We start from the raw sequence: 11,703 nt of genomic DNA on the forward strand, positions 1-11,703 counted from the left end.
GGTAAGAAGGGGAAATTGTACATTTTTGCTTTTTTGCTGAGTTAAATGAGAAGCTTGATACCACTGTCCTGTCTAAAGGCTAAATATGACACTTGCTTGGCTTAACACAAATAAATGGGGGATCCAGCTTTACAGTTCAGACTCGAGTGCTATCAATCTTATTGTTCCTCTGAGTAAAGTTAGAGATCGACAAAAAATCTCACAGGTTCTTTTCTCTCTTGTGTTAATGAGTTATTATTAGTATCAGTATTTACTCAATTATCCTGGTACAGTGACATGCTCTCTAAAACATTTAATAAATGAATGAATGAACTGGAGAGTATGTGATTAAGTTCCTTGGATTTTAATGAGATGTGAGTAAAAAGTTTTAGAAACCAGATTTGGTTTGTTGTTGTCTGTTTGATAAGAACATATTTTAGTCATTACGAGACTCTACAATTTAAATAATTTGTTCAAAAAGAATTACTGTTTATTAATCATGCGCAAATCCATCTTAATAGTCACACTCATGATGCTTTCAGACACTGTGGAGTATATCTTATATCTCTTAACAGATTAGGTTCTTTGTAACATTACATAACAGATAGTTTAGCGTGACAGCACAGAGGACAGAAAAATCCACGTCTTGATGCCATCTACTGATCTGTTGGTTTAGTCATAACAACAGACCAAAGATAAGACGTTGTGCAAATGTAGCTTTTCAGTCTTGGGTGGAAGGTGTTAGGTGTAACACATCCACTTCCTGGCATCTGTCACAGAAAGTCCCTCTCTTTGTTACTGTAGAAATCGTTGCATTTATGGGAAGTCTTTCGCTTTGCTCTACAGGCACTATTACAACAGGTGCATCCGCAAAACATGGCTTCTCCAGCCGAAAAGAAAGGCATGAATGTGCTGAACATTTTGAATGTTTTGAATGCTGTTGGCTGTGCTCTTCCCAAAGACAAGCAAACACCCACAATAGCTTTTCTCAGGTTGAGTCTGTCATAAGTTCACTGTCAGCATTTTGACACAGCTTTGACAAATACAATGTCCCCAGTGTCTACGTTCTTTACAACTTCACTGATTCCAACATGGAGTCCATTAGAGCCTGGTAAATGTCAGACTTGAGGAAACGTGGATAAGAGTCCCTCTCCATTAGCCCAAACACAATCCTCTGTGCGTCATCGAAGCACACTGTGGTGGGCGCCTTAATGTTCCACCTGATCAGCTCCCTGGTCTTGTGATCAATGTTAATCTAGAGGGATGAGGAGACATGATAAGGATTGATAAACACCTAAGTATATGCAGTGGTGGTAAGTACAGTATTGTAAAACTGTACATTTGTGTGATCTCTGTGCTTACCTCTCTCGGAGCCTCAGCTTGGATGTAGCGTTTGAAGATCTTTTTGGCCCTGGACGACATCCTGAAGGATGACTTGATCGTTTTGAAGTCTTCACACACTTTCCAAAACTCAATGTTCTCATCACTGAACTCGGACTTCAGGAAGGCCTGGAATATCTTCGTACCATCTTAACAGACAAGAACAAAGAGCAGAAGTTAGCCACTGTCGAGAAAGGATGTGGAACTTAATCTTTGGACTGTGGACTAGGTAACTTACATTTGGATGATAGAAGTCTCTCTAGTGAATGAGACCACTGGGACATTTCCTCAAAACAAAACCTGTAAAATAAGGGTAAAGTGTTACTCATACATGTAAAAAGCAGTTTGAATGTTTAGTTTCAGCTTAGAGATGGTTTTTCTTTCACTTACCCCTCAGTGTTGGCAGCTTGAGACGATTTACAGTGCAGCCGAGACTTAAGGTTTCTTCCTCTGGTTAAAGAAACACTTATTTTATTGACATGTTCATTGACATGAAATAGTGAAGGAACAATTATGTATAATAAATAATATAATAAAATATTTACCTAACTTTCCTCCTCTTCTTATCCTCCATGTCCATGTTGAGGTGCTGCAGCTCCCGTGGTGGTGATGTGACTACACTTGGCATGGCAACAATGATTTGCACGTGTGACTGTTCGCTAAGTTACTCCGAAGAACAGTGTTTGAGGAACCTGCTCAGCGTGGACGTTTTATATGTTCAGCAGACGTGCGATGGGAGTTTAGCGAGTATCGTCACAACATCGCTCTGAACTAACCACAGAAAAAGAGGAAGCTGGGTATGACGCAAACATACACACTAACGGCAGTCGCTGCTTTGTGTCAGTGCTGATACCTGCATCATTACATGTTTGGTTTCAAGATGCAAATGGGCAGTGGAAAATTCAACAACAGATAAGCAAATGTTTTAGACTCTGTCCAACTTTGTCTTGAGAGCAGATGTCAGGAACCAATGTTTCAGATTTTGTGAATTAGATGCTGGGGCTATTTTAACTCTATCTCACAAAACCCTGGATCTGCCTGCTGATCCAGCTCTTCCATGCCCCACCCCTCCAAAGCATGTCATTGCAATGGGTTGAGTTGTTTATGCAAAATCCTGTTAACAAACAAACAAAAAGAAAACATAACCTCCTTGGTGGAGTTAACTTGAAGGGCCCTCGGAGAATGCATTTACCTCCACCAAGGCTAACACCCTGTCTCACCATGTTGAAGAAAGTGCCCATCAATGCAGATCCGCTCCATGTCCCCCAGCCCTCCACAAAATTTCATGGAAATCACTTCTGTCATTTTTGAGTAATCCTGCTGACATGACCTCCTTAATGCAGATACTAAAACACATCCTCCCTGAGCTCAAGACACTCAAAGGGTTTTTTGAGTCAGACAAGAAGACTGACATCACTCACATGTCTGTGTGTTGCCGCTCCACAGCAAAGTTCAATATTTCCTTGGGTCAGTTGGACCTTCTCTTTCTTTTAATGGCTTGTTAGATGAATGCAATGATGTCTTGGTTTCAGTGTCACAACTTCCTATGATTATTAGGTCAGATAGTGGAGGCAGACAGGAAGTACATTCAACAAAGCTCACCCACCAGAACAAAAGAGACACTGGTGTTCCATGTTGTGCATCTTATACCACTGTTACCCCAGTATTTCCATTTAGGTCAGAGTGAGACGCAAAGGATTTAATGTCAGCTCTCTGTCACAGATGAAATATAGACGTATGATTGTTTGATTAATTTCCCCTTTCATATGTTTCATATGACAGGATGTTTTGACAAAACAACAAATTTCACCCATAGCCTGGACTGGAGTTTTTAGAAGAGGAAATTAAACAGTCCTAACTTTCAGTTTTCATTCTGCTCGCTCTATTAAGTTCATAAATGTGACAGCTTTAGTTCCTCTGTTTTATGCCTCGCAGTCTTATTGCCCCTCACAGTGATAAAGCAATAGTCTGAACTTTCCAGGTTTTTAGAAGGAAATTACATATTTTTTTTATGTCTGTTAATTTCGTGTATAAAAAAAATTCATTTAGCAAAATCTGGTGTTTTTAAAAACATCCTCAAACCTAGAAAAAGAAGCAAAACAGATGGTAAAACAGCTTTTTTTTAAATCAGCTCATCAAAATCTTAAAGATTAGTTTTTATTTCTGCCTTAGAAACGGTTCATAAATTCTTTCCACACATCTCCAGTGGACTGACAACTGTATTTCACTAAAAGACAAAAATGTCAACCTGCTGATGGCACTAAAAGGAAAGGTTGGGGGTCCACATAGGTGGGAATGGTCCTCTGGGGATCATGAAATGTAACAACAAACCATTCAAAAAATTTTGAGATATTTTATTCTGGAAGTGCTGGACAGATGGACCAATGGGAAGTCAGTATCATCTTTAGCGCCATGCAGCTATGTCGCTAAAAACCAACCTGTGAACATTAAGTCTGAAAAGTCTGTTAACTTTTCTCAGACAAGTTATTACAACAGAGTAGTTTGCTGTTTCTCTTTTAAAATGTTTACTATTTATTTTGCAATCTTTCTTTTTAATGATTTATTTGATTCACCCATATTTTACTGAAGTGTCATCCCTTAGTCTGATTTTGTTTTTTAAGTAGATGGTAAACAGACTGTATTTAGATATTTATCAACCTGAAACATTCATACACCACTTCTATATGCAACGCTTTTTCTATCATTCTAAAACAATTTGGCCTTCAGTATCTTTCCCAAGGTTTGGTTTGGAAAGCAGACTGGAGGAGCCGCAGATCAAACCAGGGACATTCTGGTTGGTGGACGACCTGAGCCACAGCCACCCCGTGTTGTTTTGCACCCTGAGATACATGCATGATGGTCACTGTGAATACCTACAGCATCTCAAGGGAGTTTAAATCTCTTTTAGATGAAAACATGTATGGGCTACAATAGAAAAACCAAACTAGCTTTGTTTATATGTGTTTAGTTTAACAACATGCAACACTGAAAAATCCAGACATATACATTTGAAGCAAATAGTATAACAAAAGCGAAAGAGTTGCTTTTGAACCTGCACTCTTCCCCTGTCTATGCTAATGTTTTGCTTGACAGGAAATGTTTCGTGACAAAATGCAGCTGTTGCTGTGGTGACAGAAACGTTATCGCAGACGTTCTCTTTATCGGCTGCAACACCCATCTGTGAGTTTCCTCCATTAGCCGTTATCACACTGACAAGTATAACTTTGCACTGTTTCAGTCATTTTTATAAGTTCCTCACTTCCTGCATGCAACATCTTGAACTTGCTTTACTACCAATGCAGATTAAACAAGGATTGTCAAGCGCTTGTATTTTCTTTTTTACAGTACTCAACAAATGTAACCCTCCTCCCACAAAGAGTCGGGCGAAACCAGAGTTGTCTCTGTTAGAGGAAGTTGCGGTGAGCTGTCTGCACAACACAGAGCAGCCAAACATGAGATACACCTCTTAAAATAAATCCCCCAAACATTTTACACCAGCTACAGAATAAAATGTGTGTCTAACGCCAAGAGTCACAAGAAGAAACCACGCGGGGCCTACTTCCACTTTCCAAACGAACAAAAGAAGACATGACACAATAAATATGTTAGGTTTGTGCAAATAGGAGCAATGTTTTAATAATTGAATGCCCTAAGTTGTGTCAGTTCAATCCCTTTCTGTAGCTGAACATTAAGTCTAATTGCCATTTGAAAACCCTGTGCTTTTTATTGTGTTTGCATGCTTTTTGCATTTAACATGTTCTAACTAGAAAATTATAAAATATCAATGTTCATCTCAAGATGCTGCCTAAAATTCTGTACAACATAACCTACACTAATCTTATTTTGAAAGGAGATTTACATAAAGCCCAATGAGCTTAGTGGGAGAGGCTTTTATCATCGGATCCAAACTTGTGACTTAAATCCTCTCAGATACTTTTTCATGATGAACAATCTCGCCCGCTAACATGAGAGCACACTGGGATGCTACCAGAAGCACAAACCTGGTCCTCCCAGCTCGTGTCCACCAGGTAAAACAGATTTAACCCGAGGCCGGTTTGATTTCTAAAGCTGCTGTTGTTGTGCTTTAGCTGGTTGCAGACATACAATGCACAAAGTGGAAGTTGCTTCAGAAGGGACGTTCCTCACTGTACCTCTTGCATAGGTATGTCTTTTTGTTTACTGAATGACTGAAGGACTCTGTTGCCATCTGCTGTTTATGTGGCCAATGACCATATTACAGTACAGACGACTCTTCTTTGAAAACAACAAGGGTGATTTGCATTATATTCAAAAGGACTGCACCCAAATGTCATTCGACTGAATATATTTAGTAATGTTTAAATATTTAAAAAAACTGCAATTGAAACAGACAACAAACCATTTAATAGAACAAAACTCTGAGGCAGAATTTCTACAATACACTCAACCAGAGAATATGATAATGTAGATTAGCATAATCAATTAGATAAAGCGTTAATACTTTACAATATGGGAGTTATTTTTCCTTTCTAACTTCACAGAGAGAAAACAGATAATCAGAGAAGAATTATGTGCACAATATCTTTAAAGATTTTTTTAACCATAACATAATTAAAGAGATAAAGTATAATACAAGCCTCAGATTGTCTTGAGCTTTAACTGTCTACTGAATCACACAGGTGAGGGGAAAGATATCTCTGCTACACATTAGGGTCTGGATTGTATGGCATAAACCTGTTATCCACACTGAAATGAAATAGGGCCACAGCAGATCAGAGTCGGAGATGATTTCACTGTCAGGCTGTCATTTTTTTGTTAAAAAAGTCACCTTGAATCAGTTCTCCTCAGGAGTCCTTGATAAATATCAGATTTTAGGAACCGGGGGTAGCAATCCCTGGCCATCAGGCTGTAGATGAGCTTCTGCGCTGTGTCGAACGAAGTCAGGGTCGGCTTGGAGATGTTCTTCGTTATGTTTTCTCTGGTACTGCAATCTATGTTGATCTGGAAACAAACAATTTTGCCAAGCAGCCTATTACAGCAACTCTTTTTATCTTCATAATGTTCTTTGGGGTAACAACTTGAGTGCCTTTAAATCAAATCTCTGCACTTTTACCACCACAAAAGGCACAGACACACAGCTTTATTGCAGCTACTATATCACAATAGGCTCACTGAATTTAAATTACAAACAATGACCATCTTGGTGCACAGCACCAATTTGAACTCCTGAAATTCTGTCTTTTTTTTTTTTAACCTTGCAGGGATTTACCTGTCGGGGAGCTTCTGTTTGGACAAACTCTGAGTAGATCCTGTTTGCAGATGAGATCATCTCTGGGACTGTCTTGATTTTCTTGTACTCCTCACAGGCGAGCCAAAACAATATGTTCTCCTCACTGTACTGCGACTTCAGGAACTCCCGGAAAGCTATCTGTCCGGCTGAGAATCGCAAATGATGCAGGTAAAAAGTGCACATAAAAACAAATGTGTGTGTGTGTGTGCAGTCAGAGGAGACTCTCACCTTTACAACTGAGGACTTTGTCCACTGACTCACTCCAGGTCTCAACATCCTCCAGCGGATCCTTGGGAAAGCAGCACAATCTACCCTTGAAAAGAGCATCAAGATCAATCACTAGCTCAGTTATCTGTGAACTCAGCACACGGCGCACCTCCAAACCAGACTGGCAGGCCCATTCATTAATCATTTCAAAGTATGTGATAGGTTTCAAGATGACCTGTAAACATTCAATTTAATGAACTGAACATCCCCAGTTCAGAAATAAATGCACCATGCAAAAGTGTGACTTACAGTGAGTGAAAAACTCCTTGGTATTTTCCACATGGCTGCTGTCTGAAAATGGTAAAGGCCCAATAATCAAATATGCAGTAACTCACTTTATCGCCATCTCCTCGTCCTCTACGAAGGGAGACAGAGATAAGATCCTGCTAGACTGAAGATGGGGTTGTGATTGTTTGGAAATGAGGGAGTCAAGTGACTGTACAAATCTAAATGACCCCCCCACACACATACACACACCCTACATGGATGGAATATATGGAAATCTGTATGCAAAGTGTTGTTGTTGTTGGGGAAGACGGGGCACCCTTCCATGTCTGTCACACTCTGAGGACCAGAGAGCTGATTAAAGCTGACCTCATCTCCAACACTGATCGTGGCTAACGTGGATGTGACAACACAAGGGTGGAAGATTAACCTGAGGAATAAATTGATGAATCGAATCCAGATATATTCAAACCACTGATATTCCTAAAACTCCACATTATTTCTTCATGTCTTTATTATTATTCAACCCAGCAGTGAGGGACATAAATTATAGTGAGGACGTTGGTAACAGATTGTGCTTCTGTGGTAGAGAACGACGTGTCATATTCAGGAAATATCCTGACCATAAACAAATAGCTACAAACAAATTCACTATCAAGGAAAAGGCTTGTTCTCCTGCTATTTGCATGGCTGCAGTGTTCCTTATTGGAACTGATTTGTTAATATCCATCCATGCATCCATTATATATAGGCTACCACTTTATCCTTTGAGGGTTAAGGCCAATCCTGGACAGGTCAGCTCTCATCACATGGCCATTGCACAGAAACAACAATTCACACCTACGGTCAATTTAGAGTCTAATCTAACCCCAATCTGCATGTCTCTGGACTGTGGGAGGATGTCGGTGTACCCAGAGAAAAATCCACAAGGACTCAGGAGAACATGCACACTTGATTTGTTAATATGCTTCATAAATTAGTTGACCGCTGACACTTGAAACAGAAAAGTAGAGATTTGGACAGAAATTTCTCATCCATAATTTAGCAGAGCTCTGGTGCGACAGAATCGAGGTGAAGTGACTCTATTTTATTCCCATCCATGTGTGTATGTGGGTAATTAATCACTCTCACTCCAGTAATACTCACAGATACACGTATGCTCTGTTTTGTTTTCTGTAAACTCATCCTATTATTTTATTTCATCTTTAATTGTGTCCTTATACTTCTTTTTTTAAATGGATTGTTGTAAAGTCGGCCACAGGTAGGTTCTGTATGTACATTACAGATTTCATCCTCATCGTTAATGCTAATGATGAATATGAACATTCACATTCACAATGACACCACAAACATGCTGATGTTTAGCAGTGAAATGCAATCCACGTCCACCATATTAATTTAGCATGTTATCGTGTTATCGCCACATTTGCTAATTGGCACTAGTCATAAAGGACAGCTGAGGCTGATTGAATACCATTACTTTAATTATAGTTTGGTCATCAACGGAGGGAACAGTAACATGATAATGCTATAAGAAAAGATAAAGCATCACAGATGTTGTGACAATTTATCTTATTAAGGAGAAAATGTCTGTACCAAAAGAATTTAATAATTGTTGCAGCATTTTAAAAAACAAAACTGTCTGTGCACTGAACTGTAAACATTTTCCAGAACCTTTTCCAGCCCCCTGTTAAACTGTGTGAATGCAGCAGGAAAATCTCCGGTAAATTCACAGTGAGTGGGCACGATGGACGTAAAACTGAAGAAAGAACAAATAACTGACAGAATACAAAAATCTCAGGATGAAAAAAGTAGTGTCATGCACGTAGAAAACACAGACGAAGATGTCAAGTTAGAAAGACAACAAGCTTCGATCAGGGCAGATGCTGGTGTTGATACAAACAAAGACATATGATATGCACTGCAGAATTCACATAATAAGTTCTGTCTCCTGCAGGCATCACCCTTCGCCAGCATTTTCCGCACATTTCCAGACCAATCCCTCCAGTAGACGTTAAGATGTTGTACACTATAAATGAAAGATTTGACCAGGTGTGATAAAGATCAGGAGATGTGAAAAACAGTTGACAGTAAAACATGTCACTGAATTTTCATCACACACACTCACTGCATCAGCTGAGTAGGCAGCAGCATTTACATAAAGTCCACTGTGTACTTTTCAATTTCTACCAATGTGCATTTGCTTGACTGATTTAGAAACGACATATAGGCTGAATGTGTGGTATACTTTACCTTTCCACAGTACATTTTGCCTCATGTTAACGTGACCTTTTATTCTAACATGACATATTCCTGTGATTTAGAACATGTGAACACAGGAGAGGTATTTGCACGACTGCGCAGCGACAGAGAATCACATTATGCTTATCATGTAATGATGAGCTTCATGTGGAGGGCTATCCTCTGCTCTGCCGGATGTACACAGGTCATGACACACAGTCATTCATAATGACTCACTAAAATCATGTCCAGTGCATATAAACCTGGCCTGTCCTTCCTGACCACTGCTGGACAAACACAAACCAAGAATGTAAATTAGAGCATGTGATGGAAAACACCCAGGCTGCCTCTATTTGCATGTGTGTGAATGCACCAAGCTGAGGAATTTGTTTTTCAAAAAAGGCACCACAAGAAACGACATGAGGACTTAGCGTTGTCTTTGAGCAGTCACTGCAGCGCATCTACAACGTTTGGTCTTGTTTGTATTGAGTCTTTCATGCTCCTTAAATCTAGTGTGAGCATTTGTGACCATCCAAGGACAAAAGTGACTCCATAAAACCCAGGAAATATTTTTTTAAGGGGCAGTGATTCATCTCCATGCATCCAGGATATCTCTTGAACGATACAGCAATTTACTGTGACTTCATACCAAGTTGCACATTTCCCATCAAACACAGGGTGGCACTCCAGTCCTCCAGGCCTCAACACAGGTTCCCAGAATCCTATCCCCTCATGTGTCCACCTTTCTCTGTAACTGGTGACCGCACTGAATATGTGTGTGTCTCTTTGATGCTTGTTTATTCATTTGAGAATGAATGGGGGTTTTGACCCTTCAGCTGAAGCTGTACAAGTCCTGGGCTGCAGGTGGGAGGTTGCTGAGTGAAGATGTAACTGAAAACCTTCCTAAATTAGATTGCGAGTCCCTGAGTATGATTCAGTAAGCATGCATTTGATTTGATTAGAGAGTGTCTCATCTCTTCCAGATCCTTAAATGACCCTGCTGTTTTATCCACTCACTCTTTCAGCAGGTGATTCAGCAATGAGACAAATATTGATGGGACGAGAACAAACCTTTCCATGGTTCCAAAATTCACTGTCTCATGATTCTGCTGCCTGTCTTTCCTGCTCAGAAAGTCTCTCTCCTCCAGCTTGCTGCACATAGTCACCTTTTCCTTCCTTCCTATACTTAACATGGTGTATACCATATAATATAACATTAGTGGCTGAAGAGCTTCAAGGATTATTCATTTGAACTGACAGTAAACGTAATGTGCAAGACATAGAGGAAAATATCTAAGAATCATTGCTGTGGTAATCTTCAAACTATTTACCATTAACTGACAATGACACGCTCCAGTGACAGTGCATGATCCTGTGTTTTCCTGCTTTGTATTGTTATAAGATATTGCTGGTCTGGACCATTGGTAGGAGGCATGGGGGAGATTTGTGTTCTGATTCAGGGCTGAAGTAAGATGACCTGATGGGGCAAACACTCCGTCACTTCAACCACCAGATGCCAGTCTGGCTTGTGTCTTGAGGAATTGTAGCATTTTATGTACAGACAAATAGCCTAAACTGCACACACGGTACATTGGATGGGCCTGTTCACAGCTTTGTTTGTGAGCCTCACACATTCTCAAACTTCCATAGACCTTGATTAACAGGAAGAAAGACATGTCACACATGTTTTACTAAGGTGGGTAAGATGATGCATAACAAAGTGAGATGACAGATTGCAGTGTATTTAACTTGTTTATTAACTACCGCTGCCTTCTAAGGCTCATTTATGCTGCCTTAGACTTGCGAAAAGAGAAACATCACTTTTAAAGAATATAACCATGACTGCCCACATACTTCTATGCGTCCTTTAAATTGGCATGGTTGTTGAGCAATGTATCCACTAGAGGACAATGCAGAATCAAGAATTTCCAACAATAACAAAAAGTCAGTGGAGGAGGTTGTGATAATGTAGAGGCAAAAGTGGCTGTTTGTCGCTCTTCCAAAGTAAGGTATTTTCAAACGCTCTCCTTAAAAAGTTCCACCATTGTTGAAATTTCTTCATACCCCTGATTTGATTCGTCTATATCCGTACATTTTCAGAAGATGGACAAAATGAACCAGATAAGCATCTAACATTGAACATAAATGCATTTACCACCGCTAGATGTCGCTCTAGAGCTCTTCATCCACGATCAAAACAAATAGATTGTTGGCTAAATTTTTAGCCATCTTCAACAACAACACCTAGCTTCCCCTTATTGTTGTCAGCAAGAGGTTTTGGAGATCAGTGAAAGTGGCCATTAAACGCGCAAGAGAATAACAACTGAATAGAGGAGGGCAAA

General features: G+C 39.8%; 2 protein-coding genes across 4 annotated transcripts; both read right to left on the reverse strand.

The window, feature by feature from the left end:
- Positions 1 to 327: 327 nt before the first annotated feature.
- LOC109623649 (regulator of G-protein signaling 13-like) lies at positions 328 to 3,066 on the reverse strand. Of its 3 annotated transcripts, none has more exons than XM_069510614.1 (6): positions 2,781 to 2,890; positions 1,905 to 2,130; positions 1,750 to 1,809; positions 1,598 to 1,659; positions 1,342 to 1,508; positions 328 to 1,234 (listed from the first exon to the last, which is right to left on the reverse strand). In XM_069510614.1, the coding sequence occupies exons 2-6, from the start codon at positions 1,985 to 1,987 to the stop codon at positions 1,049 to 1,051; spliced, it is 558 nt and encodes a 185-aa protein (XP_069366715.1). In that variant the 5' UTR covers positions 1,988 to 2,130; positions 2,781 to 2,890; the 3' UTR covers positions 328 to 1,048. The 3 variants fall into 3 exon arrangements, with proteins under 3 accessions (XP_069366715.1, XP_069366714.1, XP_069366713.1); XM_069510613.1 differs by having other exon boundaries at positions 1,905 to 2,473; positions 2,580 to 2,872; XM_069510612.1 differs by having other exon boundaries at positions 1,905 to 3,066.
- A 2,653-nt stretch (positions 3,067 to 5,719) lies between these two features.
- On the reverse strand, positions 5,720 to 7,171 carry LOC109638521 (regulator of G-protein signaling 21-like). The gene is made up of 3 exons (XM_020101540.2): positions 6,857 to 7,171; positions 6,608 to 6,774; positions 5,720 to 6,339 (listed from the first exon to the last, which is right to left on the reverse strand). Exons 1-3 carry the CDS (start codon positions 7,038 to 7,040, stop codon positions 6,163 to 6,165), a joined length of 528 nt encoding a protein of 175 aa, XP_019957099.2. The 5' UTR covers positions 7,041 to 7,171; the 3' UTR covers positions 5,720 to 6,162.
- Positions 7,172 to 11,703: the final 4,532 nt, after the last annotated feature.

Source organism: Paralichthys olivaceus, chromosome 16, assembly GCF_024713975.1.
Source record: "Paralichthys olivaceus isolate ysfri-2021 chromosome 16, ASM2471397v2, whole genome shotgun sequence".
NCBI classification, from domain to species: Eukaryota; Metazoa; Chordata; class Actinopteri; order Pleuronectiformes; family Paralichthyidae; genus Paralichthys; species Paralichthys olivaceus.

What these genes read in the sequence shown, in the direction of transcription:
- LOC109623649 (XM_069510612.1), bottom strand. Translation starts at nt 1,987, where the DNA reads ATGCCAAGTGTAGTCACATCACCACCACGGGAGCTGCAGCACCTCAAC. An exon ending in AAGAAGAGGAGGAAAGTTAG is followed by an intron (nt 1,810 to 1,904) that starts GTAAATATTTTA and finishes TTCTTTAACCAG; the next exon opens with AGGAAGAAACCTTAAGTCTC. An exon ending in GAGACTTCTATCATCCAAAT is followed by an intron (nt 1,509 to 1,597) that starts GTAAGTTACCTA and finishes TTGTCTGTTAAG; the next exon opens with ATGGTACGAAGATATTCCAG.
- LOC109638521 (XM_020101540.2), bottom strand. Translation starts at nt 7,040, where the DNA reads ATGATTAATGAATGGGCCTGCCAGTCTGGTTTGGAGGTGCGCCGTGTG. An exon ending in CAAAGTCCTCAGTTGTAAAG is followed by an intron (nt 6,775 to 6,856) that starts GTGAGAGTCTCC and finishes TGCGATTCTCAG; the next exon opens with CCGGACAGATAGCTTTCCGG. An exon ending in AAACAGAAGCTCCCCGACAG is followed by an intron (nt 6,340 to 6,607) that starts GTAAATCCCTGC and finishes GTTTGTTTCCAG; the next exon opens with ATCAACATAGATTGCAGTAC.